Source organism: Phalangium opilio, unplaced genomic scaffold, assembly GCF_054372755.1.
Source record: "Phalangium opilio isolate 3A_F unplaced genomic scaffold, DU_Popi_V2 ptg000089l_1, whole genome shotgun sequence".
Lineage (NCBI taxonomy): Eukaryota > Metazoa > Arthropoda > Arachnida > Opiliones > Phalangiidae > Phalangium > Phalangium opilio.
Window position 1 is genome coordinate 5,498,613 of NW_028324194.1, and position 26,970 is coordinate 5,525,582.

Sequence of the window (26,970 nt, forward strand, 5' to 3'; positions counted from 1 at the left end):
TTATTGTCCCATAATCTGTATTGTTTATTATAAATTAACAAGAATTAATGCATATTTAATGTAATAATGTATCAGAGTAAATAAAGTTATCGTTGCCTGTACCTGAAACTAATCACTCTTGGTCATTCAATACAGTGTATATCAGAAATATTGTAGAATGTATCACAATCCTAAGAAGAGTAGTAATTCGAATTACTGTTTGAGATTGCTCAACCAAAACTTCATGGCAATCTCTCAGTAACCATTGACAAACTTATGGAACATATCTGATAAACTACGCTGCGAAGGGGAATATTAGCTATAGCACTCGTACTGGGGCTGAGGTACATTGCTTAAATCTCTTTCAAATTACGTATAAAGCACTTATAAAGTCAACCTCCAAGAGTTTACGAAGATAGATTCGCATTGACAAGAAAGGGGTATAACGTCATTTGAAAACCAAAAGATCGTAACTTGATGTACTTCAATTATTTAAATCTACTCATTTTCACGAATCTTTGGAACAGGCATGTCATGTATAAATGGAACATTAAGGAGATCATATCGTGTAAATTACCCTGCGTTTCTGGCAATATTATTTTAATAATATGAATTGCGAGTCTTGAGAAACATTTGGAAAATGACACTTCCCTCTCACTTGCTTCACGAATAAAGAGTCCTGGTTTTGACCGTTAAACCAAATTTTGGAAAAGGAACCTCTTGGGATGGTTGAAAGCAAACAGCAAAACTTACTAAGATTCACTACTGCACTGGAAAAAAATCTGCTTCTTCAGATTCTATATGGGAAAAATATCTTTTCTACAATGAAAACAGTTTGTACAAATTCCACCTTTGAAAAATATTATTTTGGAACTTTTTAGACAATTTGACTCATAAAACTTTGAAAACTGACTCTATTTTTTTTATTTTTAGAAACTGAAATTTTATCTCCGAATTCGGAACCTTGGAAGTAGAAGCGTTTAATTTTAGATATATTGAAAGAGTTTTTTCAACATTTTTGATGAGAATTACCGAAGAAAACATAGACCTAATCTTACCCCATGGCATTACCCAGTGTATTCGATTTGAATAGGGATTAGTGATCGTACGGGGTGAGATTTTTGTCGGGTCGGGTTCCGGGTCGGGTTGCGAAAAAAAAACCCCGGAAAATCGGGTCGGGTCGGGTCGGGGTTTCCTTTTTAATAATATAAATGGAATTAACATATTCTAAAAAATTATACATAGTAGCTATGTACTATGTAATGTAAGGAATTTATTTTCTGTAATTTAGTTCCAAGTTATCACTGCTTTAGTGAATCCAATAGTAGGCTAATCTGCCATATCATTGCTTTAATGAATCCAATAGTAGGCTAATCTGCCATATCATTGCTTTAATGAATCCAATAGTAGGCTAATCTGCCATATCATTGCTTTAATGAATCCAATAGTAGGCGATTCTGCCATATCATTGCTATCTGATATAACGTCGTGGAAGGGATTGGGGTAACTAATTGTCCCAAAACAGGTGCGTCTTCCATCTGTAAAGTTTCCAAATTGTCCTTGCCCTTGGCAGTGGCTGAATGGGGTTTCTGGTACTCGTGAAACTCTTCTACCACTTTTTCAATTTTGAAATCAATTGCTCGCAACTTAACACACAATTAATACATTGGCGTTTGACGGACGACCATGAAATTGCCGAAATATATCAGTTTTCTACTGGCTTTCGAAGCCTCGAGACAGAAAAAAATTAAATATTCAAGCTCGCCCTACTCAGATTCGAGTTCCTATCTACTGCAACACAAAGCGCGACCGTAAATAATAACTTACCCTCTACTACGGGCCCACCCCGAATTTTTTTAACCCGACTTCAAAATTGACTGGCCGGGTAGGGTCGGGTCGGGTTGGAAAAAGCCGGGGATCCCCGACTTCCCGGGTCGGGTTCGGGTTCCCAGTACGATAACTAATAGGGATGTATGTAATTTTAGAAGCATGAACGGATTAATCTGGGCGCGCGTCAAAGTCCCGGACCCCCTTCCACGGCACGGAGGGGTTGAAAGAAGAGACGGGTCCTAGCGGGAGAGGTAAAAAGGAACTACGTATTTTCCGCCGTATCGTCTGCAACGTTATCAAAACGTAGTGTGAGCCAATAAGATAATATAAAAGTTTCGTTACGTGTTGAAGGGAGGGGCTCTATACTGAGCTATGAGTCGGACTGAAGTAAAGGCTAAGCGTTCCCCATTTCTGCTTCTAAAATTACATGGATCCCTGATTTGAATCAAAAGGTACGCAATACCATCATGAAAAAGAAGAAAATTTGTGTTACGATTATTTGCCACTAAAATACACAGACCATTTATCGACCAATGTCATGATACACCACTAAAAATTTGTCTACGACATTTAATTGACTCAACATTTTTACCCTTTCTTTTTCCGGTCGCGTTTTTATTGAAGATGCATACAGAGTGGTCCAGATCCAAAAACCAATAAGTGCATGTTAAGGAGTTGTAAAGATAGGGCAATCAATATTGCACATGCAAGTCAAATCAATGTCCCGTACACACGAAATGATAATTTGATTCTTCAGCCCTATCCATACTTGTTTCCTGTTCGAGTGATGATGACGTAACGGAGAGGTAATACACTGGACGTGCCGGGGGTGTTTGTGTCTATTACCGCGATGGCAAATCGGAGTAAATTTGTTCCCTATATCCGAACCGCGTTCACAGTTCACAGAAAGCAATATAGGCTTCTACTCCATTATCATCGTTAGGGTTAAGATGTACGTGGTGATCAGTTAGGGGTACAACGTCTGGCCTCTCAATAGCAGGACTTCCACCAATGATTCACACAATTGCGCTCTTTCTTATCTCTTATCGGGAATCGGCCAGCCTTTATACCCTAAATTTCCAAAAATTGTTAAAGAGGCATACGCTAGAATTCAAACGTCAACAATAGCTATGTTGAAAATTATTTTAGAAATAACCTTTCTTAAAACTACTTAACTAGAATTAAGGTAAATTACTGACGATTAAAATAATTAATATCAATTACATTTATTTAATGAATTAAGAAAAAACCCTTAAGTGGGTAGAAAGTCCTCGACTCGGAGAGGTTCCTTTTGGTTTCCCAACTTGTTAAGTAATTCTGGTCCTCCACAGAACATAATGAGTTTTTTGTTCTTTACCACCTTGTATTTGTAAGACTTGTCAATATTTATTAGAACAAGTTTAAATGAGCTTTTTTATTTTCATTATTCGATTATTTTATTCCATTAGTTTTTGTATCGAATTTGGCATTTTGTTTTTGCCCTTTAATTAAATACGGTCGTTGGCGAGCCTTATTTACCATTATCATAGGAAAAGACAGCTCTTTCGTTTTCAACGTAGAAAAGTAAGCTGAACTTCGATACGCTCAGAACGCGATAGAAGTTCGAAATTTTCATTCGAAGGTGGACTTCTTTAGTTAAATAACTTGAAGATTCTAGAAGAAGTTTCGTCAAAAATGAAATGAAAATGCAGAAACTTATAAAGTGAATTCAAAACTCAGAAATTATAAAATCTCGGTTCATACCAACGATCCTAGAAGAGGTGGTAAGTGCGATCCAAAATAACGAATGTTTTACGAAGTGACCATTGAAACATGAAAATTGATGTTTATAACTAGACACGTTACAATTGCAAAGTCGCTCATGATAAATTAATTGAAAATCAAAGAAGGATCCTGCTATCTTGACCTACTCGCTAAGTACTAAAGTTGGAAATTTTCGCGGTGATAAAATCTAAATACGTAAGTGAAAAGATAACACTCATTGAAATTGTCTGTGAAAGCGCTTTAAAATTGAGAATTACAATATCTTTAAATTTTTAAATTGAAATTAAGGGTTACGCTTAAGTTTTGTTCGGTTTTAAATATTCATAACTGCTAAAAATCCTACAGTCGATAGCTATTAGCATGTATTTCACCGGATACTACGAAACCCTACCGTATTATACGCTCCGATTTAACAAACCTTTGGCACAGAAAAGACATGTTTTGATTGTAAGGGCCAAGAAAGTAAAGGGTTCAAAACAAAATTTCTTATGATTTACAAGAGCTTCTAGTCCTTTAGTTTGTTCTCTCTATTTCGTTGGTGAAATGATCCAAGTTAGGCGTGTAAACTAAGACCATTAAACAGATGGACTGAAAGACCGCGTGGTTCTTGCCAGCGCACCTCTAGCGCCACGCTGTGACCAATATTGAATCTTTTTCGACTCAAACCATAGCCATAACATGATCTATGAGTCGAAATGTACCATAGCCATAACATGATGAGTCAAAATGTTTCGACCGCTAGGGGCGCTGTCCGTCAGGCAATACCAATAAAAGAACGGGGGTTTTACCTTAACATTTCAGTCCATGCGTTTAAAGTTCTTAGGCGTAAACCACCTAGTTATAATTATGGTACATTTACTGCAGTTACTGCCATCAAGTGAAAATTAATCTCCTGGTTTCCTCCATGTTTTCCTGTAAACTACTTGGGAGAATTAAACTCGTTAGGTAAAAATACATTTCTTTTCCAGATCAACTCTGTCAAGGGCTTTTCGTTTATTAATTCCTCCTTCGCAATGTCCGCTACAAACACTATTAGACGAAGTCGTGTTCGACAAGCTACTCCATATTTGTCCTCAGGAAGGCATTCATTTGGATTTCCCAAATTTACGGCATTTCATAAAAGCAATATTAAGTACCATTTATGCGATTTGTTAGCTCCGTCCTTGCGTACCCTTAGATTATTTGGTGTCGCGGTGCACATGTGTTCGACTGGTGACGTGGTAAATAGACATTATAGACTGAACAAGAGATATTCGTTCATGTCTTGCTATCATTTTGTGGTCACCATTGTGTTATTTTTAAATTTTGTTCGATTGTCACTCTCTAATTTGTACGAACCAAAAGTAGCCATGGAAAACTGGGGCAATTTTTTTGCCACTTTTAATGGCTCACCTACTGTTAGTGTAGTAAATTCCATTACATACACTGGAGTTTGCAGTATTCTTAGTATGATCTTCTACGTGTTTTCATTTACTCGTCTCGGGTTCTACAAAAGGTTGCACGAGCGTTTCGAAGACGTTCAGAAAGACAGAAATGAAGGAGATATTTGGGATGATAGATGGACCAAAAGCTTTCGCAATACTCAGGTAAGTCAAATTTTTAAAGGGAGAATATTGAAAGAAATGGAGAATTTTTTTTCAGATTCCTAACAAATTTTAAAAAAATTAAATTTTCATTTAAAAAATGTTTGAAAAATTAGAAGTCAAAACAAATCGCAGGAATAAATTAAACACGGTACAAAAATTTGCAGAGCTCTGAGAGTATCCCTTTATTGAAATACTATGATTTTAAACATTTTTCTGAACGGCAAGGTGTTCAAGTCAATTCTTTTGAGATGTATAAACTTAAAACTGGTTTGGGGGGCTAGTTTTGAGTTTCCACTTTCCAGCGAGGGTTATTTCATCTGGGATGAGATTAGTTTTCAGGGTTATTTCATCTGGGATGAGATTAGTTTTCAGGGTTATTTCATCTGGGATGAGATTCGTCTTCAGGGTTATTTCATCTGGGATGAGATTCGTTTTCAGGGTTATTTCATCTGGGATGAGATTCGTTTTCAGGGTTATTTCATCTGGGATGAGATTCGTTTTCAGGGTTATTTCATCTGGGATGAGATTCGTTTTCAGGGTTATTTCATCTGGGATGAGACTCGTTTTCAGGGTTATTTCATCTGGGATGAGATTCGTTTTCAGGGTTATTTCATCTGGGATGAGATTCGTTTTCAGGGTTATTTCATCTGGAATGAGACTCGTTTTCAGGGTTATTTTATCTGGGATGAGACTCGTTTTCAGGGTTATTTCATCTAGGATTAGTCTTAAAAGTATATTCACTCGCCTTAGCAAACAGCCCTAACAGAAGCGTCTTAAAGTGTGAACCGATATGGTTGAAATCGCTTCGAACCGGTAACGAAGATAGTTTCAAAACTAGTTGGGCAAATCAGTTCTCAACCGACTTCCGTGCAAGTGTTAACATAGCTTTAATGTACCATTCCATTAGGATCATACGTTTCGGGTGTTACATGGGTTCACCATGTAAATTTATGGCAAATTATATTAATACTCTTTACAAACTGATCAAGTTATAAGTTAAGAACAGAATAGCTGAGAAAATAAGCATTCTAAATGTGCTTTTAATTTTTAGACATTACTCCTGGTGATATTCGTTCCCTTTACAATGTTATCCATGTCCAGCCAAATATTTCTGAGCGTAGCAACCTTCAAGTCTTCAACAGGAACGATACTACCTTACGTTTGGTTCGTCATGAATTGCGTCGGTGCTCTTTGCACTTCCGCCATCTGGAGTTTGTCTCTTCACTGGTTTCTTCTACTCGGCCAGCTCATTCGAATCAAGTACAATGATGTCAATCGTGTTATGGACGAGAGATTCGACGACCATGACTTTCGAGTCAGCCCCTTTGCCTTCATCACAGATGTTATGCGCCATCATTACCGAGTAACCATTTTGTGTCAAGAAATAGATGCCTTTATGAAGTACTACGTTGCGGTGATCATCTCTGTGCACACTCCTCTCTTCTGCTTCCTCATCTTTCAGTTCATATGGGTTCCAATGGAATTAATGTCAAAGTTCATTACTGGCTTTTGGGCTATTGGTGTTGCCATTTACCAGTGCGTTCTGCTGTTCAGCGCTGCAGCATTACCCAATACCGTATGCTATGCCATTGCTGTTTTACTTTCGTAAATCAGTTACACAGTAGAGCTAAAGCAAGTAGTCCACTTAGCCTTGCGAAACCGTATCGTTACCGTTTTTAGTTCGTAAATCATCCGAAAGAGGGCGCCCATTACCTAAGTCCTAAAGCATCGTTTAAGAAACGTTATCAGATGGCGTTCTGTTCGTATTTGGATACGTGACGTTACGTTAACGATACGGTTTCGCAAGGCTTAGTGGACTACTTGCTTAATTCTAAATTTTAACGTCTAACTTAGGGTTGTAAGTCCGAAATTTTCCAAGCAAAATTACCGAGGCATATTTTTCAGTTACCAATTTTTCAATTTAACATGGTTTTTTTTCCCAAATTACTTTGTATTTTGTGAACCCCATCACGAGTACTTCTTTTGGGGTCAGGTTCATTTAAAATCGCACTAAAAGCGAAGGGGGGGGGCGGGGTCGTAGAACTAGGCCTAGTGTATTCCGAAGAACGGCGTTCAAGGCAAATTCCATGTTTGTTAGTTTTTATTTTTTCGATTTGCGGAAAATTTCCGAATTGCGGAAGTTTAACTTAAAGAATAATGCCCGAAAAATTTATTTAAAAACTACATAACTCTCATTTTCAGGCGCAGAGAATCAGTTTAAAGCTTTATGGCATAACTCTAATTCCGATGAAAGCGGAACAAACGCTACCGGTAAGTCTAAACAACTCATGAGTATTTTACTAAGTACTTGTAAATCTGGTTTGGATGTTCACATTATCGATTGACATCCCATTGCAATACGCTAATATACTAATGTGGCAAGATGTAATTAGAGGTGATAAAGATAAACTTCAAAATTAAATAACTTGGTCTTAGTGTGATGATATAATTAACTGAAAAACCAAATGAGGTTTTGATACAATTGTATATCGTTTTGATAAGAGTTATACTCCTTTCATTGCAGATGGTGTCCGGAATGACGAGCCTTATGAAGGAAAATTTTGGTTTTACATTTTTCAATATGTTTGTGATAAACAATTCTACGATTTTAAATGTAAATAATATTGTGAAATCAGACCAAGAAGTTATATCTAGTATCTCAGAGAAGGTATAAATTCGCCAGATTTCCAGCTTTATCTCCAGTCCAAAAGTAGGTCCGGAGTCAATCCCCGTCTCTAAATTACAACCAGCATCTCATTGGTTCTTGAAAACTCACGTCAGCGCGACGACGAGAGTGACGAAAATTACAGTCATATTTTCCGACTGAGGAGAGGCGAAATAGCCCGGCGCCTCCTTTTACGTCCCCCCCCTTGTATTTTGAAAGGGGGACTGGGATTATGGCGCGCGAATACTTAGGCATCTTATACTTTCTCTCTGAGATACTGATATAACTTCTTGATCAGACTATATTAACATTTACAAAATGAAGCTCGATCAGGGTTAAAGCTTTAATTTATTAAAGGGACTGTAAATATGTCGATTTTTAAACCTCACCCCTTCTCACAATCATTGACGTCAGCAGCTGATGTAAAACGTGTCAAAGATTTGGTAGTTGTAAAGCGGTTCCTCACATCCGGTTAATCTCTCTTGTGATTGGTTGTGAGACGCCCCGCTCCGGCACTTCCCCATTTCCCACTCCGAGATCCTCGCTGTGTTTCATCGTAGCAATAGCAAAGGCCTAATTGTATCACAAAAATAGGAAAATGCTTTAGCAGTATTTTCCCGGAAAGAAGTAGACTATCGTTTTGCATACTTCCGGGGTTTGTGACGTCAATAACGACTTTTTAAAATAGAGAAATTCAACGATCCGCCTGCCCTCTTTACAGACCCTTTAAAACATCAAAGTTTTATTTTTGTAAAAAGACATGTTTATCAAATCTACAAATATTTTGTTTTTAATCCCGAACAGATGTTTAGTGCTGTGGTTTCGTATATAATAGTAATCAGTCAACAACTGGAAAACCAAATCAAATGATTCATTCAAGTGATTTTACATTCTCAAGCTTTAATACACTGTAGGAGTAAGTTATAATGATCGCTATAATGTTTTGTTCGGAAATTGAGAGCCCAATAAGTTTAAAAAACACTTTCATTTTATAGCTCATGTACTTCTTGCAACAACAGAGTAAAGTTTAGTGATTAAAGCACGCGTGTAAAAAAAAAGAGATTTATTCTGAATAATGTAGTTTTTTCGTCAGTTAGAAATAAAGGATGAATGTCTAAACTATGTGTTCAAGTTATGGTATATAACTAATGGTAAAGGATCTCAATAATCAAGGTTTGTATAGAAACGGGTTTTAAACTAAGAGTTTCTGACTAACTGGTGCCTCTAGTCTGTGCTGGTGACACACAACATTAAGATTAAGTTTTTATTTCTGCCAACCAACCTGTTATTTGTCAAAACTTGGTGAGGCGGAACCCATAAGTACAAACATAAAAGTAATATTTTTTCAGAGCTTTTATTTCATTTTTAATTAATTAAAGTTATAATGCAATAGAAGGTTTATCAGGACTTCTGGGTTTATGTAGGAACTTTGGGAAAAAATAGTTACCCGATTTCCCTACTTCTTCTTACTATTAATATAAGTCCTAGTAATATGAAGTATCGGTAAAATTGGCGAGGTTTAGTCCCGGGTTTAGTCCTTGATTTCCGCATTAATATTGTAGCGCATTTGTTATTAATAGCTGGCGTGTAAAGAAAGGTGAACAAGCTGGTAGTTCAAGTTGCTCATTAATAATAATGATAATGTAGGAGAAAACACCACTTGCATGTGACTTCAGAAGGGGGACCTTGTTCCATTGGCTGCATATATGTATATTTGAAACCAACATTTTAGGTGTTAGAGATCCTAGCTAAAACTCCATGGGGGAAGTTCTGTAACTTTATAAACGAGTTATCACAAGTGATAACTATCGTCTAAAGGGTTAGTGCCAACCTCGTGCCGTCTATGAGAGCGAGATATATAAATAGGTGATTAGTCATAAGTGTCATCAAACCTTGAACGAAAATCGTCGGATGTCTGGCAAATTACCCTCGTGCTAATAAAAAACAAAGTGGTCAAGTTAAAATTTTATCGTTAAGCAGTTCGGTACGTTATCGCTTGCTTTATAACGTAATGCTTTGATTAACGTAGGCAACGTAAAAAGTTAGAGAACTCTCCCCATGCATGTCATATCTATTCATCAATGTGATGTGTGTGATCAAACAAAATCCGCAATTGTTGAAAAAATATTCAAATCACAACCAGGAAAAAAGGGATTTATACGGAAAAGCCAAGAAGAAAATCGAAAATATATAGAAATCAATATAAAAATCATTTGTCGAATGAATGACCCCTCATTTACATTGCAATTATAAAGCCATTTTTCGTCATGCATGAAGAATGTGTTTTTCGAACAAAGTACATTAGCAATCGATACTTCCTGGCGCCAAATCAACTGGTGTGGTTCGGTCCAAAATCGATTTAGTTTTCATTTTAGAAACAATACATCAGCATGCAAGGGTCGGGGTAATCGTCTAGTCTCAGACCACAAAGAATTCGAACAATTTTGAAATCTGAGATGAAATAACTATGAAAAGGCGAGATCCATTTATAAACATCAGTAAATATTCCTGAATGTGATGTTGTGTTCGCAAAAAAGACTTGTTACAGGACGAAAGCTATCAATCTGAGCAAAGAATAATATAAGTAAGAGATATCACACTTTCATTATTAAAAAACTAAAAATCAGATTTATTAATTTTAATTCATCTAGTTTACTGAATTAATCGAGAGTTGATGTGGATAGAAATCGGGAAAATCTCACATGAACGGTTAATGTACGAGCGTATCCCATAACCGCGGTTCCCCGAAAAAGCAGTTTACCTATTTACGGCAGTTCCCTATACAGCGGTTCTCGTAAACGCCGCGAACCGTTAGAGCAGTTCCCTAAAGAGCAGAACAACCGTGAAGTAAAAACCTCAATAGTATTAAATCAGGTATACGGTTAATTAAGTTACATTTAATTTGGTTATTTGTACCTAAATAATATTTAGTTAGGTGATGTTAAGTTTGCTTTGGTTAGGTTTGGTCAAATAACCAAACTTAGCCAAATCCTACCTAACCTAACCTCACTAGTACAATTGATGTTCAAAAACTTTACCAGAACTGATATAACAATACTAGCTGTTACCCGCGGCGTCGCTCACGTGTAATAAGAACTTCCATCAAAATGATATAAAGATTGGGTAGATTTTACTGATGACTGATATTTTTGTAGCACCCTAGGAGCGTGGGCACTCGGCGTTGCCCGTCAGCCCGTCGGGACATTTTTTATTATTTTTCACGCGGACATTATTCTATATAGAAGGGTTTTAAGTTTTTGGCCGCCATTTAAAAAGATGGCAACAAATCGAACCCGAAAGACCGTTCAACCCGCCTATAGGTCAAAGGAAACCAGTGTACTAAATATTTTTGAAATCGTTTGAAACGCGCGGACTCTGATGCATAGAGAAGATTTTTTACATTTTGGATCGCCATTTTTTAAGATGGCGGCGAATTGGAAAAATATCTCTTAGTACGCGTCTACTACTTATGAATAACGTTCCTGCAAATTTTCAGCCTTCCAGGGCAAGCGGTTTGGGCTGGGCGTTGATTATCAGTCAGTCAGTCTGTCAGTCAGTCAGGACTTTGATTTATATAGATATAGATTGGGGTTCAAATAACAAAACCAAACATAACCTAACCGAATTAAAGTTCAGGGCTGATTGATTTAAATCAGTTGGATTTAAATCATGCGATTTTTTTAAAAAACTTATGAATAACGTTCCTGCAAATTTTCAGCCTTCCAGGGCAAGCGGTTTGGGCTGGGCGTTGATTATCAGTCAGTCAGTCTGTCAGTCAGTCAGTCAGTCAGGACTTTGATTTATATAGATATAGATTGGGGTTCAAATAACAAAACCAAACATAACCTAACCGAATTAAAGTTCAGGGCTGATTGATTTAAATCAGTTGGATTTAAATCATGCGATTTTTTTAAAAAAAGCATCTGATTAAAATCAAATATTTATTTATTAAAAAAAATGCTTTCTTAAAGTTTAAGAAATAGTTTAAGAAACTTAACTTGAAAAGGCCTGGAATTTAAAAACAATCATGGTTAAGTTTTTCCCAGAACTCCAGTTTGTCTTGTCACTCATGTGGTCAAATTTAACTAGAGTAAGATTCGAAATAGGTTAGGAAATGAAATAGCGGTCAAGCTAGTCATTTTGTACAAGCATTTGAATAGTAACAATAAGTAATAACTCTGTAGAAAATATCCAATAGCTACTTAAATGTCATGATTATTTTGCTTTTGGTTCATTTTGACTCAAAAGATTTCAGGTTGGTAATTTACTAACCAGTAGTTCAATGAAAATCAAATAAATCAATGAAATTAGAAAAAAAACCAAATAGTGCTTAAAAATTTGTAGGGCTAAATGGGACTCATCAAACTCCTATCATAATCATAATGAAACGCTATTATTTCATATAAATATAGTATTTTTTTTCTGTTTCTGTATTTTAGAAAATACAATTCTCCAATTTTTCATACTATCCATTTGAAATAAAAGCGACAAAGGAAATGAATTATTCCGGAATACTACCTCGTTTCTGCATGTCTAATGTAAGTTTAAAATATGATCTTTATTTAGTAAAAATTTTAAAATTATATTGCTTGTTATGCTAACATTTACTTATCCGTTTTAAATTTGAGATAAAACGAAGATTTTTCCACTATTATAGAGTCGTTATGCGATAAATCTCATTTAAAGGGAGGGTGAAGAGGAAAATCAGGTGATTTTTTTATCGAATCTTCTAATTATAAGACCATTCTGCATAGTGAAACATCCAGGAAATATCTCCGAATGATTTCAAAATTCAAATTAGGTTCAGATTTTTAGGATAATTTGAAATAAGCCCCTCCGACCAATCGCGTAACACCCTGCCTTCTTGTTAACCAAATTTCCGTTGCACGCTCTACATCTCGCACCACCATTATCAAATCTCGCGCTAAATTTCATTCGACATGGAACGTGCCACGAGAATTTTGATAACAAGAAGGCAGGGCGTTACGTGATTGGTCGGAGGTCCTTATTTCAAATTATCCATAAAATCTGAATCTAATTTGAATTTTAAAATCATTCGGAGACTGTATTTCCTGGATGTTTCACTATGCAGAATTAGTAGAAAAATCGATAAAAATCACTTGATTTTCCACTTCAACCTCTCTTTAAAAATCTATTTGAGTTACACCATATTACCAGTAAACCAAAATTGCTATTTTCAGTTACGTTGCCTACTTGGTTCCTTGTAACTCCCCATTTAAACATTTTTCTTTATAGATTCCATTTTGGATGAGCGTTAACTTCGATTTTGGATTTAAGGCTGAGGGTCTTTATGGAACCTTTATCAATGCCATCGTCGATAAGATTGGAATTAGGTAAATTTTATATAATGAGAGAGAATGTATTAGTGTTGCAAAATTTTCAATTATGTATTGGGCTTCTGATTTAAAAAAAAATCCAATTTGTGACTCTATGTTGTGAATAACGTGGGAAAAATTAGAGAAGTAGTTGCGATTAATTTGTGATGATAGATGTAATCGGAAAAAGTTGAAACGGCTGTCTATAGATATGATCATAAGAGAATAATATATAGCTTCCTATAAGTAAGAAAATCGTTCAAAATCCCCATATAAGCCTTGCAAACAGCGCTTTCTTCAATAGGCCCTATTATAAAAAAATTTGGTCTTGTCGAACTTGTTGAAAGTTTCCAGGAACACGGCCAACTTAGGTGCTCGTAAAGTTGGCCGTCCCAGGAAACACGTCATATATCGGTTGTACATGAAAGCTAACTTTCTAGTTTGTAGGGGCCATCTTCACTAAGCCTAGGTTAAAGACTATGAAAAAATGAAATACTTGAAATAAATTATTAAAAGATTAATCAAATATAAGATAGTCAAGTCCTAAACCAAACTTTCCCTCTTTCAGTCTCAGATAACAGTACAAGCTAACCAAGGCTTAGTATATATTTATGAAATTTCCAACTGAAAAATGAAAATATGTTTTTATTTGTGTAAACAGTCTCCCTGGTATAAACTAGTACTAAAACATGACTTACCAAGTTAGCATCAAATTTAAGTGAGGATTATAAACAAATATAAACTAAAAGAGTGTACGCGGTAGCCGATAAAGCAAACAACGGGAATTTTGGAATCACGTGACTATTTTTAATTTTCCTACCGTTTGATGGCGCTCAAATCATATATAAAAGAAATTTTTCCCAGAAGACCTCGCAATTTATAATAGGGCCTATTGAAATTTGTAAAAAGTTTCTAATGCCACCTATTAAGAATTTTAACCGTTATAAAAGATAAAATATTTGTTGAGAAAAATTTCGAATTTTATATTGTAATTAAATAGTTAAAGGTCTAGAAGTTATTATTATGATAATTATAAGTGATTAAGTGCATGTCAAAATTATCACATTAAATTAATAGATGGCGTGAAAAACAAGCTTGAAACTAGCCCCTAGCCCCTACACTATCACGAGGTATGGATTTTCTTGTGTCTCTACGGGCACGGCCATATTTACCGCCCATGGTGCTTTTCACGGACCTCGTAGGCGGCGGCGGTGGTTTCACCCACTCCCCTTTTACTCCTAGTACCAAAACTTCTCCCACGGGGCGTAACTTAAGCGTGCCACATTTGGAAGCAAATACTGTAGTATGAAAATTTGCTACGTTTCATACTTATAGGGAGCGATATATAATTTTCTTATGATATGATGTTTCTTTATTCTCTTTTGATTATCTAATTTTTAACTTATTTTAATCATAGACCTATGGAGAACGAACTTCTAGAAACGGAAGCATACGCAGACTTTGGGCGAGTTTGGAGTCCGGATAACGCGACAGGACTTATCGGCTATTTGGTTAGAAACGTAAGACCTCTCTTTGAAGGTGTTGAATTTGAAATACGCTCACGAAGGAACATTTTTAAAATGGACCAGCGACCAACTGCCCCGGAATTAGTAAACTGCTAATTAGTCGTCTGATAAAGTTAATACAAACGTTACGTCCACTGTATGCAGTCTCTGCTGTTTTAGTTATGTTGTTTTTAATGAGAAGAAACTAGGGTAAACATCATTTTGCATTACTCCGTGTGGTTTCCAATGTGGTAAGGTTGTACAGCACCCAACAACGTTCTAAGGCGTTCGCATACACATAGTGTCTCGCATACAGTATAGGACTACAGTAACGAAAAGTGCCACATAAACTTGAGAAATCCTTGCCCAATTCAATACACGCGAAATACAGTGACCACGACACTATAAGGTGCTATTTATAATTTAGCATACATTTTTTCTCTTTCCCTAATTCGTAGAAATGAAACACAAAACACAACCTTTGTAGTAACAAATTTCAGAATTTCTTTGCCAAAAAACTAATTCCATCAACTTACTGGTTTATTTATTTATATTACATTTACTGTCTATTTAATTTTGAAAGTAACCCCACCGTAACGAATCACCTCTCAGTCAGAAAAGGCTTTCTATACATGTATTTGCATACGAAAACTGGTTCTGGTGGTCAGGTACAATACATACTCAGACGGGGCTATCAAAAAATACGAAATTATTCATTTCTGGGACGAGTTTAAAAATGCACTTTTACAAAATTTTGTAAGATACGTTTCACAACTCCTTTTAGAACCCGAGCTTTATACTGAACTTCAAAACCGTCCTCGTGCCAAGATTTTGGAACAATCAAAGCTGCCACTTTTACCAGTCCCCTTTACAATTTCAACAACCATGGAATCGCGTGCAATGCTTATTCGCGCATCCTAACGCCATACTAACTATCACACTAACTAACTGGGTATCAGCGTATTACTAAGTTAGTTATTACATAACCACACGGAGTAAAAATAATTCCCGAATTTTATAAGTATCAGAAATGGACATAATAGGATATTACATACTCGAGCGAATACGTAACGTATGTTTAAATTATATTCAACAGGAATGTGATTTCTCGATAACATACGATGAAATGCGATACGAAGCCACACCTTTTGTCGATTATACAACAATCGTTTTTCAGTTGGACTACAAGATCGTTTCTTCGGAACCAACCAATAGATTGTCCAACACTTTTGAATTAGTGAATATCTTTGATAAAACGGTAAATACGTCTACTCAAAAGCGAAGATAACCATTTCCTCAACTAAAACTTTTTCCCATCAAAAACAAAAAAGTCATTACTTACAGCTTAATCTTAAAGGGACTGCAAATAAGGAATCGGCTTAAGGGTAGAAATTATTTGAAATACGTCACAAGTACCACGTGATGCCAAGATACAAAGACTCCACATGGAGTGGGTCTGGACATCTAGTCCTCGTTTTTCGCGAGATTGTAGCGCCAATTCCCTGAAGTGGTAATTTTCGAAATAAAACGAACTAAGCTTCTTTGAACCACACCTCTCCGTGGTCACGTGCCTTTGACGTAATTCAAATAATTTTTACCCACCCGCCGATGCCTTCTTTACAGTCGCTTTAAAGAGAGAAAGTATTCCAACACATGTGGGATTAATTAATAAATTAATAGTTTTAACCTATTTAATTAACATGAAGAGCGATTAACTATCAACAAAGAGACAGGTTGGCATTCCCCGTCTGGTCGCCATTTTAGAAGTTGTCGCATGTTCAAAACCAAAAGTCATAAATTTAATCAATGGAACATAGCGAACCAGTATACAAAATATTGTGGAAATCGGTTGAAATGTACGAAAGTTATTCCTAAAGAAGTTTTTTTTCTTTTCTGGTCGGTATTTTTCTAGGTTGTGAAGTTGATTGAGCTGGGTGTTAATTATCACTCTGTCTGTCACTCTATTGACCAAACACTATCCTTTATTATTACTTCATTAAGGAACTTATACCAGGAGTTCATAATAACCCCCCCCCCTTCGGGGGGGGGAGTATGAAACTGGCCATAGAGCTAATGGTAAAAATCGCGAACAACAAGATTCTGTCGTTGCGCATAGAAAGGATTAGCCTGTTTATGAACATACAACCTTACAGTATATCGTAGTGGTATCTATGCTCCTTGGTTTTCGTTCCAAAACTTCCGTTGGCTGGGATCTCCGTCGAAAAGAAAAATGGCGATATGGTGGACGTAGAAACACGATGGAATTGATATATTAAAGATACTGCGAATAAATTTGTCCAAACCGTTTCAATTTAACCACGGAATTCTCACTCACACATATCACAACAAAACATTATTGACGATCGTTTGAATGTTTTGTAGAAAACTAGAAACCCCGACTAAAAGCCAACCTCTTAGCCAAGGCTTAATTTACACCGTTCCGACAGAAGCAGACGGGAGCCATTTTCGCTCCCAAAATCACAAGATAAAAATAGTGCTAAACCGGAAGTGTCTAAGTTAACGCGCGTGGGCGCTAAAAATTGGGGTAACTATTTCTTTGGGAGTTAAGCGGTGTATGAATCCGCTGAGCTTTACGGCGAAACTTTGTTGTTACGGGCTTTTTAACCAGTTTCGTACTTCGGGTTAAGCAAGTAGTCCACTAAGCCTTGCGAAATCGTATCGTTAACGTAACGTCACGTATCCAAATACGAACAGAACGCCATCTGATAACATTTCTTAAACGATGCTTTCGAATTTAGGTAATGGGCGCCCTCTTTCGGATTATTTACGAACTTAAAACGGTAACGATACGGTTTCGCAAGGCTAAGTGGACTACTTGCTTTATTATGAACTCCTGCTTATAGTAAATATAATATACTAACTTAACGCCTCCATTTATTTAGGTCTGGTTGTGTTTGATCAATTTCATCTTGATCATTTCTCTATTATTGTCGACAACGCGACGTTTCAAACTGAAGGCTTTCGATCACTTCTTAAACATATTCGGAATGCTGTTGAATCAAGGTTTGATTTTCAACAACGGTTTTTAAAGGTTACCTCTAACATAAGATAATTATCTTAAACAAAAATTCTTAAAATATTATGGTTTTGTATTAAGTGCTTTAAAATACGAGCTCTTTCTATATTGCTTAACGATGTGATCATAGGAAACCAAGTAAAAGTTCAAGTTGCCTTCGATCGAGTGTTCTGGACTTTATGGATTCTAGGATTGTTTTGCATCTCATCCTTCTTCTCTTCGATTCTCTTGTCCGTTCTCGCAATGCCCGACACTCTTCAATACTTCGACACGTTGCTTGATTTACTTAAATTTCCAAACACCATGATTAGAATACCGGCTGAAACACCCATGCACTACAATTTTATGGTAATCATGTACCAATTACAAGCAAATTGAATATGGTTTCTACGTTCGAATGGTGAATAAGTCCGTTGAAATGAGGTTTTTCTCATGGTCTTTAATCCATTCTATGGTTAAAACCATTTAAATTTAAGCTGGTACCTACCATTTATCTTTTCTCATTATTTAAAGAAGCTATTGTTAACACCTAAGATTAAAAAACTTCCTCGGAATTCAGGAATTTTTACTGAATAGTTTTCTTAAATTTTATCAAAAGTATATATATTAAAGGAAAAAGTTTCGATCAAGCAGTCGAAAGTATACCAAGTTATACCCGTGTTCGAAATTTATTTTACGATTTTAAGCCTTCCTACTTCGAGGTCTCGGGAATTGGATAAAATCACTAGAGCTACGCCTTAGTCTCTTTACTGTACCTGCGGTTTCTCGTATTTTGTGGGTACTGACTAGCTGTAATATTGTAATGAATTGTAGTGAAACACTACGAATAAAAAAATAATTGTCAAATAACTAAGATTTTTCTTAAGGTTTTTAAATTTTCTAGAGTTCGTTGGTGTTTTAAAATGAATATCATTTGCAAAGTATTAGACTTGTGAACTTTTGCAAAATAAATTGACTTCTCTAAAAGAGCGTTATACTTGAAATTGTCAATTTTGCGTGGAGTAAGCGGTAAATCATTGTGATAGGAGAACCAAAAGCATATTAAAACTCGATGAACTCAACAAGAACAGTACGGAAAGTATAGTTCAGCATAGATAAACTAAGGCCAGAAAGTCGATTTTGAAATAACGTATCTAAAAATGCATGTGAATGAATGTGTGCTCAACTGGCATCGTCTGCTACGTTAATAAGGTGACAGCCACATGGAAAGGTGGAAAACCAAGACTTTTGCAATAATATATGTACTTTTGGTATAATTTGATACGTTCGTTTTAAATAGACAAATTTACTTTTTAAATGATTTGAGTTGTAAAGCGAAATTGAAAACAGCATAGCGCGGGTATACAAGTTGACTTTCCTTTCGACCTCCAGTTTTGGCTTGTCAAAACTACAGGCATTTGTGGTAAATTACGGGCGGAATTTCAACGTTCATGTATAAATCCCACCCACTAGCCTTTGCCAAGCCAAACCCGGAGTTCAGGAGGAAAGTCACCTTGTAGGGGATCCACTGAAGCCACGCTATGCTTTGAGTTCGCATAGTTCTCATCGTAAAATCAATCTATATCTATATAAATCAAAGTCCTGACTGACTGATTGACTGACTGACTGACAGACTGACTGATAATCAACGCCCAGCCCAAACCGCTTGCACTAGAAAGCTGAAAATTTGCAGGAACGTTACTCATAAGTAGTAGGCGCGTACTAAGAAAGACTTTTCCAATCCGCCGCCATCTTAAAAAGTGGCGCCCAGAAATGTAAAAAATCTTCTCTATGCAGCAAAGTCCGCGCGTTTCAACCGATTTTGCAAATATTTAGTACACTGGTTTCCTTTAACCTACAGACGGGCTGAATGATCTTTCGGGTTCGATTTGTAGCCATCTTTTTAAATGGCGGCCAGAAATTAAAAAACCCTTGCTTATGGAATAATTTCTGCGTGAAAAGTAATAAAAAATGTCCCGACGGGCTGACGGGCAACGCTGAGTGCCTTCGCTCCTAGGGTGCTACAAAAATATTAGTCATCAGTAAAATCTACCCATTCTTTATATCATTTTGATGGAAGCTCTTATTGCACGCGAGCGACGCCGCGGGTAACAGCTAGTTGAATATATTTTTGTCAATATAATATTCATGTTGAGTCCATAGACTGGGTACAATTTTAGTGTCCAAACATTACAAATAAAGCGTCAAATAGACTTACTTTAAGGTTATTCGAATGCCAAATATTGTGTGAATAACATTTTGAGAAATAAAAAGAAAACTCACTCCATATATATTATCAGGAGTTCATAATAACCCCCCTTCGGGGGGGAAGTACGAAACTTGCCATAGAGCTGATGTTAAAATCGCGAACAACAAGATTTTGTCGTTGCGCATATAAAGGACTAGTCTGTTGATGGACATACAACTTTACAGTAGATTGTAGCAGTATCTATACTCCTTGGTTTTCGTTCCAAAACTTGGCTGGGAGCCTGGGATCTCCGTCGTTAAGTAAAATGGCGAGTTTGTGGACGTAGAAACACGATGGAATTCTTATATTAAAGATTGTCCATACCATTTTAATTTAACCACGGAATTCTCACACATATCACAAGAAAACATTAATGACTATCGTTTAAATGTTTTGTAGAAAACTACAAACCATCGCAAAGCCAACTTCTTAGCCAAGGCTTAATGTACACCGCGGCTGACCGCGCCGACAGACGCGACTCGCGAGCCATTTTCGCTCCCAAAGTCACAAGATAAAAATAGTGCTAGCCCGGAATATGGGAAATTAATGCGCGTGGGCGCTAAACATTGGGGTAACTATTTTTTTGGGAGTTAATATACATCGATCTAAGTAACACGTAGAAAGTACGGGGACCGTGAGCTCGGGTAGGCCGGAGATACGGGCCGGGCAAGGCTACTCTTTTCCGGGGAGGTTCTAGCTTTCTAGGGAAAGCTTTTCCAGCTTAATGCTTCCCAGTTGGCTACGTCTTAGTAGGCTTGGCTTTTTCAGCCAAAATGTTTCCCACTAAGAGTCCCTTGACTCCCTTCGAAAAGTCCCCTTTTTACAGGCGAGCCGGTCCTTTTATACCCCGGCCCCGCTCTGGGCGAGTCGCGCTCTGGCTGTCTGTCTTTCTCTTCGATACCCGTCCGCGGGGTTGGGGCTGACAATATTTTGAACACAAATGCTTTATAAAAAAATGTTATCTAAATCTAATAGATCAATCAACTACAAATATGTAGTTAGACTTTTAGTCTTAAAAACGAGCAAAGATGAAATCTAATCTAGTTCCAAAAATATGATCAGTGTAAAATGGGCTTTATATTTAGGACAAGACGAGCGCAGTGAAGAGGGAAATCATGAAACAAGTCACTCGACTAGGTGGACTCTACTCCTTTACCGATTTGGATCCTGACCAAGAGTTCGGTGATTTAGTCTCCGGGAAGCTAGTTTTAATCATGGATGAGTACACGATTTACACCGCCTTTGAAGTTTTCGATAAATGTGATAACCCCGATGCTTTAATACATTTCTCCAAAGAAAACGCCATTTCCATGTTGTATGCCCTTCCCATGAAGAAAAACTTCAAGAACTCCGCGTTATCAGCCAGATGGAGTGTCTTGTAATGCCCATTTTTGCTTAAATATAGCAAGTGTTTTGACAATACGATGCAAACACATTAACCCTTTTAATTAGCTTACTTGTTCAGGTTCGTGTGGCCAGGGAGTAGTAGAAAAGGAGACGTAGTAGTATCCACAATTCAAGCCTCACCTCACATAGTGGGAGACAGGGGACCACTAAAGAAATGGGAGATTGGATTGGTTCCTTCTTGACACGTAGGCTACTCTTTGTAATGAATTACTACTTTGCGCCCTATCTCCATCTTAAAACGGAGTTATTTCAAAATGAACTTCGCACGCATGCTCTTTTGTGTGCTCACTGGCGTGGCCAAGCAATGCAAGCATGATTGGAGAAGGAGAACGCGTAATTTGAGAGGAGTCGTCGCGGTAACCGTAGAACAGCTCTGTCTGGTGGGATGGTAGAAAGTGGAAGTGGATTACTCGGTCTACGTCAGACTTGGGTCAGACGAACCATGCACTTATAATCGAATCCGAGTATCACCCCTATTCTCTAGGTTTTCACTAGTTCTCAGCTGTTTCACAGTTACCTCGCCGATTTATCACATAATAGGCATCCCCCGAATCATTCTTGGACTCGTCAGTCAGATTGTCACGAGAAAGCTGTTCGTAGTCCGCGTTTGTGGGAAATCTGCCCATAAGTTACGTTTCAGGAAGTTTTCCCCAATCCATCATCTCCCTCGTTGAGGGAAATACTAACAAGACAATAGTATCCTTTTCCACTTCTCCCTGGTATAGCAAAATTAGGGAATTTGGTTGTCGTACAGGTTTCGTTAAAGGGGATGTGCTAGCGGAAAGATGATTGATAGGTCATGTTTTTAAACAGTTTCGGGGCGAAATGCACTATCACCAATAAATTAATGCCGAACGCATAAGGGTTCATAAGCCTAAACAAAGATTTGTTTTTCAAACCTTCTCCCTAATAAACTAGATATCACTTCTTGGTGAGAGCTTAGCTTTCAAAACGCGTATCAACAGTAGTAAACGACACTGAACTGAACCATGGGTTTGATTAGTTATTTCAAGGTTGTTGTTAAATTTTTAGGACATCGTACTATTTCGAAGGAGGCATTGTAATCGAAGATTTTCGTCTCTCTAAACTTAAACTTCCGCACTGCATGGGGACATTTCGAAATCCGAAATTGAATGACTACGCTAGTCTAACCGTTGTTAATATCTACTTTCCATTGATTATGTGGATGATAGGCCTTACATTATCGTTCGTCGTTTGCTTCGCTGAAATTTATAAATTCGCAACGAAAACAATAAAATAACGCTTTACGACGAAAGAAATACACCTTATTTTCCATCAAGTCAACGAAAAATATCGCAAGGTAATATTTAATTCAATATTTATTCGCGGCCAAAAATAAAAAAAGCCATTGAAGTGAAACTTCTATCTTTTCAGCTTCTGATGAAAATATTTTCTCAAGAATTCGTACCCCTCTTGTAAACTAGATTAGATTTCATCTTTGCTCGTTTTTAAGACTAAAAGTCTAACTACATATTTGTAGTTGATTGATCTATTAGATTTAGATAACATTTTTTTATAAAGCATTTGTGTACAAAATATTGTCAGCCCCAACCCCGCGGACGGGTATCGAAGAGAAAGACAGACAGCCAGAGCGCGACTCGCCCAGAGCGGGGCCGGGGTATAAAAGGACCGGCTCGCCTGTAAAAAGGGGACTTTTCGAAGGGAGTCAAGGGACTCTTAGTGGGAAACATTTTGGCTGAAAAAGCCAAGCCTACTAAGACGTAGCCAACTGGGAAGCATTAAGCTGGAAAAGCTTTCCCTAGAAAGCTAGAACCTCCCCGGAAAAGAGTAGCCTTGCCCGGCCCGTATCTCCGGCCTACCCGAGCTCACGGTCCCCGTACTTTCTACGTGTTACTTAGATCGATGTATATTAACTCCCAAAAAAATAGTTACCCCAATGTTTAGCGCCCACGCGCATTAATTTCCCATATTCCGGGCTAGCACTATTTTTATCTTGTGACTTTGGGAGCGAAAATGGCTCGCGAGTCGCGTCTGTCGGCGCGGTCAGCCGCGGTGTACATTAAGCCTTGGCTAAGATAGGGCTCGGACTCCGTTATACATTATCTGAAATTATAGATATTGAGATGTATATATTATTTATAAATATAGCGGAACGAATAATGCTAATGATTACGTTATTTACAAACAATAACATATGTATATAGAAGACCTTAGTGGATATTCAATCGACATTGTTAGTATACAACATTAGCGCTAGATATTTCTATTCCTGTATAATATTGGCAACTGATAAAGATAACATATTTCTTCATATTGGCTCTTTTCCATAACCATTCATACAAGCTTTATTACTGAAAGTAGTCTCTCACAGACAATGTATAGCAACGTTACCGTTACTAACGTATATCCATGAGAGGCTTAAATTAAATTCCGTGCCTATATAGGATCTGGCTTTGTTTAATATTTAAAAATATGCTTCAAGATGACATCAGTCGTTACAGCTGTAAGCGACGAAACTCGTGTTTCACTACGAAAGGGTTGTCATTTTACGGCTATCATTACTCTTAGCTTGATTCCCTGGTGTTTTAATGATAAATTAAACCAAGACGTTAATGAAATAACGTGTGTGTTTGGTATCAAAAATGATTTGAACGAGATAGCCTCTCAATAACATTTTAAACTTTCACAAGAGATCCAAAGATTGTCAACGGATGTGTATGCGTAGGACGAACGTTACAAACGCGGTGGGTAACTCTACTTTCAGAAACTGACAAGTATTTAAACACACTTAGGTTTACTTGTAAATATCGGTGCCACAACAATAATAATAAAGCTTTAGTTACGTGGATATTCTTATGAGCTATGCACAAGAGTCCTTTAAGTTAAATTCACTAGCGTTAAGTAATTCCCAGGTCAATTCGGTTAAAGTTAAATAGCTTCATGCAGTACGAGATGTACAAGTCAGCTGAGTTATGTTATTAAAATTTATGCACCTTTTTGTAAATATGTTTTTAAATAGTTTTAAATGATTTAAATGAGGTCTGACTTATTAATAATAAATCTAGTGAATTCCATAAGCATACACTAAGTCCTCAGCAATCACCTCAGAAACCTCGTCCTGACGCGGGACATAAATCCACAAGCGGGGCTTTTCAAATAGTTAAGCCGTAAGAAAGTAATGATGAGTGAACAATACATCGCGTATGTGATTAGGTTTAGTAACCTTGCTCCAAATATTCTGATGTTGAGAGAGAATCATGCTACAATTACCCCGCATTGTGGTACATCTTTTATAATACATGAAGAACCAACCGCAATTTCATTAACGACGTATTTATTTTCCGGTACAGAAAGTATTGACTGAAAACGCGAATGAAAACCTTTCTTAAGATCTTTCAAGTTTGGTGCGAGAAAAATGGCGATTGCATTTCCATTTTCATTTCAAAATTGTCACATTAGGCGTAACTAATTCAAGTTCTTTGGAACTGTAAACTTAAAGAAACTAAAGTGCGAAAAGGTTCCGGGCGCTACACTAGACGGAGTACATTTGTATCTGACTGTATTCTGATAAACATGAAATACTTCTCAATCAAAGCCTCTTTGGTTTGACAAAGACACCTACTCACGCTTATATTTGGCTGTATTTTTCAACCTAAAAAACATTTCAACCCAAGAAACTAGAGAGCTGCATGGAAACGGTTTATTTCCATTTATCGCGGTAACCATTGAAAACCGTGGGAATGGATGGTTTTTCGGATCGGGAATGGACGGAAAAAACCAATATGGAATGAAAGTGGTTAAATTGATACACATTTTAGTTGGAAATGGTTAATAAATGGATAGAATCTATTTTCTACGGAAGATACTAAAATTTTAAAATAAATAAAAACGGTTTTGCCACTGAGTAAGGGCAGATATCGGCCTTTGACAGTATTAGACGATATAAGGCAATATAACATAGGTGCCACTACTAGTCGTCTCATTCTCGGAATAGATATTTTGAGGAAGTGACTCATGCTACTTGGCGACAGGCGAACAGGAGTCCCTCAGCCAAGTTAAATTTTTCTACAGTTGTTCATCCTCCTTATTTTTACTAAAATTGCAGTGGTAATTTTGGGCCAAACCAAGACGCTCAAAGGTTATATTCTTTTGAACTCTTTGGTAGGGAAATGCTTTTCTGCTATTGTTCATTTCGTTAATGGTTGGAACTGCAATAACGTTTCTTAATTGGGAATGGGAGTGGTTGGTATTTGGAAACCACGGATCGGCAACGGATGGGGAGGTTGATGAAAAATATGGGTGGAATTGGTAAACAAAATTGGTATGGAAAAAATGGTGACGTTTGAAACTGAAATGCAGCTCTCTACAAGAAACTAAATCAAGTAAACTTGGACTAGACACATGTATTTGATTGAATTCTGGGAAACTTTGAAACATTTTGACCAAAGCCACTAAACCGAGAACGCTTGGGCAGGGACACCTAATCCCACTTGTATTTAATTCAAGTTTATAGCTGTCCCACGTAGTGCAATGGGAATTTGGCCGAAGGGTTGCCCAAGAGTGGGAGAGCTAAGTTTACTATAAAATTTGAGACTGAAAAAGAACTTAAAAGTCAACTTTATTCCTTTGAATAAAATTAAAGGGTTGGTCGAACTAACGTCGATCAGAAGTAATTCGGTGGAATAATGAACTGATTTTAACAAACAAAATTATTACTTTAAACCATAAGCGTGACTCACGCGAAAGTGAAATAGAACTATGGGCAAGAGAAACCCAAAAAGACTATTGATAAAACTTTTTATTTGAAGGGTTAGTATTTCAATATGAAACAAAACATTTCTAATTAAATTTTTGTACAGAGTTATGACACACATTTACAGTTCACAAAACAAAATAGGGTTAATAATCAAAATCAGTTTAGTTATTTAGTAATTTCTTTAGTTAAAGTTAAGGTCAACAAAAATAATTTAACACTTACTACTCGGAAACAATATACTCATTTCGCAACACGATTTATTTTATTACCGAATGCTTCACATAATATATCAAAATGATGCCAAACACTGATGCGGGTACGCGGAATCTCCAACATGATGGCAATGGATAATGAAACGAAAATGGATCGCAACTAAGTTATGAAACCATAAACGAGTAGCCAAAACGAAGGATTTAAAAACATGAAGATTTTAAACTGTCAATGAGGTCTGCAGATAATTTTTCAAAATATATCATATTGTTGAATTATAATTTCTATTAGTTGAAAAAATTCTTATGAGTATTAAAAAGATGTGTAATAAGTTGCAATTTTTTTAATGGATTATAAAGTATATGACGAAATTATTTTCTTTTATCTATAGAAAACGCTATATACGAATGAACGCCGACATTTATTTGTTGATACGCCTTGTTTATATTTTGTTGGTTGTGATCAAGTCTAAAGTTACGATAATTAAACTGATAAAGTATTTCGATTATCACTGTTTATAACAGTAAATTGAATAAATATATACTTCTTTTGTTTGTTTATAGATATTTGTATATGAACAATTTCATCGTCTACTTCAGTTACAATCCATTAATGCATATCGTATTATGTATAATGACATGATAGTCATCATTATTCAAATGGCTAATATTATAAAAACTCCGAGC

General features: G+C 36.7%; 3 protein-coding genes and 3 long non-coding RNA genes across 7 annotated transcripts in view; 4 read left to right on the plus strand and 2 right to left on the minus strand.

Annotated features, from left to right (window-relative positions):
- The window catches only part of LOC149647162 (uncharacterized), a 319,264-nt gene that overhangs the window by 18,844 nt on the left and 273,450 nt on the right, over window positions 1-26,970 (minus strand). The window lies entirely within an intron of this gene.
- LOC149647165 (uncharacterized) lies at window positions 5,313-8,404 on the minus strand. 2 transcript variants are annotated; one of them, XR_016371797.1, is made up of 2 exons: window positions 8,214-8,404; window positions 5,313-6,751 (listed from the first exon to the last, which is right to left on the minus strand). XR_016371797.1 is itself a non-coding variant. In XM_089849709.1 (2 exons), the coding sequence occupies exons 1-2, from the start codon at window positions 8,227-8,229 to the stop codon at window positions 5,418-5,420; spliced, it is 405 nt and encodes a 134-aa protein (XP_089705835.1). In that variant the 5' UTR covers window positions 8,230-8,404; the 3' UTR covers window positions 5,313-5,417. The 2 variants fall into 2 exon arrangements, 1 of the variants encoding a protein (XP_089705835.1); XM_089849709.1 differs by having other exon boundaries at window positions 5,313-5,806.
- LOC149647166 (uncharacterized) lies at window positions 7,203-9,035 on the plus strand. Its single transcript, XR_016371798.1, has 5 exons — window positions 7,203-7,252; window positions 7,362-7,430; window positions 7,684-7,773; window positions 8,629-8,740; window positions 8,820-9,035. It is a non-coding gene; the product is annotated as an uncharacterized LOC149647166 (long non-coding RNA).
- On the plus strand, window positions 9,905-17,715 carry LOC149647167 (uncharacterized). Its single transcript, XM_089850279.1, has 6 exons — window positions 9,905-10,698; window positions 12,264-12,362; window positions 13,081-13,178; window positions 14,578-14,680; window positions 15,762-15,923; window positions 17,569-17,715. Exons 2-6 carry the CDS (start codon window positions 12,321-12,323, stop codon window positions 17,713-17,715), a joined length of 552 nt encoding a protein of 183 aa, XP_089706405.1. The 5' UTR covers window positions 9,905-10,698; window positions 12,264-12,320.
- On the plus strand, window positions 17,856-22,651 carry LOC149647168 (uncharacterized). Its single transcript, XM_089850027.1, has 3 exons — window positions 17,856-18,050; window positions 21,015-21,307; window positions 22,369-22,651. Exons 1-3 carry the CDS (start codon window positions 17,946-17,948, stop codon window positions 22,595-22,597), a joined length of 627 nt encoding a protein of 208 aa, XP_089706153.1. The 5' UTR covers window positions 17,856-17,945; the 3' UTR covers window positions 22,598-22,651.
- On the plus strand, window positions 23,401-26,963 carry LOC149647169 (uncharacterized). Its single transcript, XR_016371799.1, has 3 exons — window positions 23,401-26,520; window positions 26,676-26,780; window positions 26,848-26,963. It is a non-coding gene; the product is annotated as an uncharacterized LOC149647169 (long non-coding RNA).

What these genes read in the sequence shown, in the direction of transcription:
- LOC149647167 (XM_089850279.1), top strand. Translation starts at nt 12,321, where the DNA reads ATGAATTATTCCGGAATACTACCTCGTTTCTGCATGTCTAAT. An exon ending in GTCGATAAGATTGGAATTAG is followed by an intron (nt 13,179 to 14,577) that starts GTAAATTTTATA and finishes TTTTAATCATAG; the next exon opens with ACCTATGGAGAACGAACTTC. An exon ending in TCGGCTATTTGGTTAGAAAC is followed by an intron (nt 14,681 to 15,761) that starts GTAAGACCTCTC and finishes TATATTCAACAG; the next exon opens with GAATGTGATTTCTCGATAAC.
- LOC149647168 (XM_089850027.1), top strand. Translation starts at nt 17,946, where the DNA reads ATGCCCGACACTCTTCAATACTTCGACACGTTGCTTGATTTACTTAAA. An exon ending in CCATGCACTACAATTTTATG is followed by an intron (nt 18,051 to 21,014) that starts GTAATCATGTAC and finishes CTTTATATTTAG; the next exon opens with GACAAGACGAGCGCAGTGAA. An exon ending in TCAGCCAGATGGAGTGTCTT is followed by an intron (nt 21,308 to 22,368) that starts GTAATGCCCATT and finishes TTAAATTTTTAG; the next exon opens with GACATCGTACTATTTCGAAG.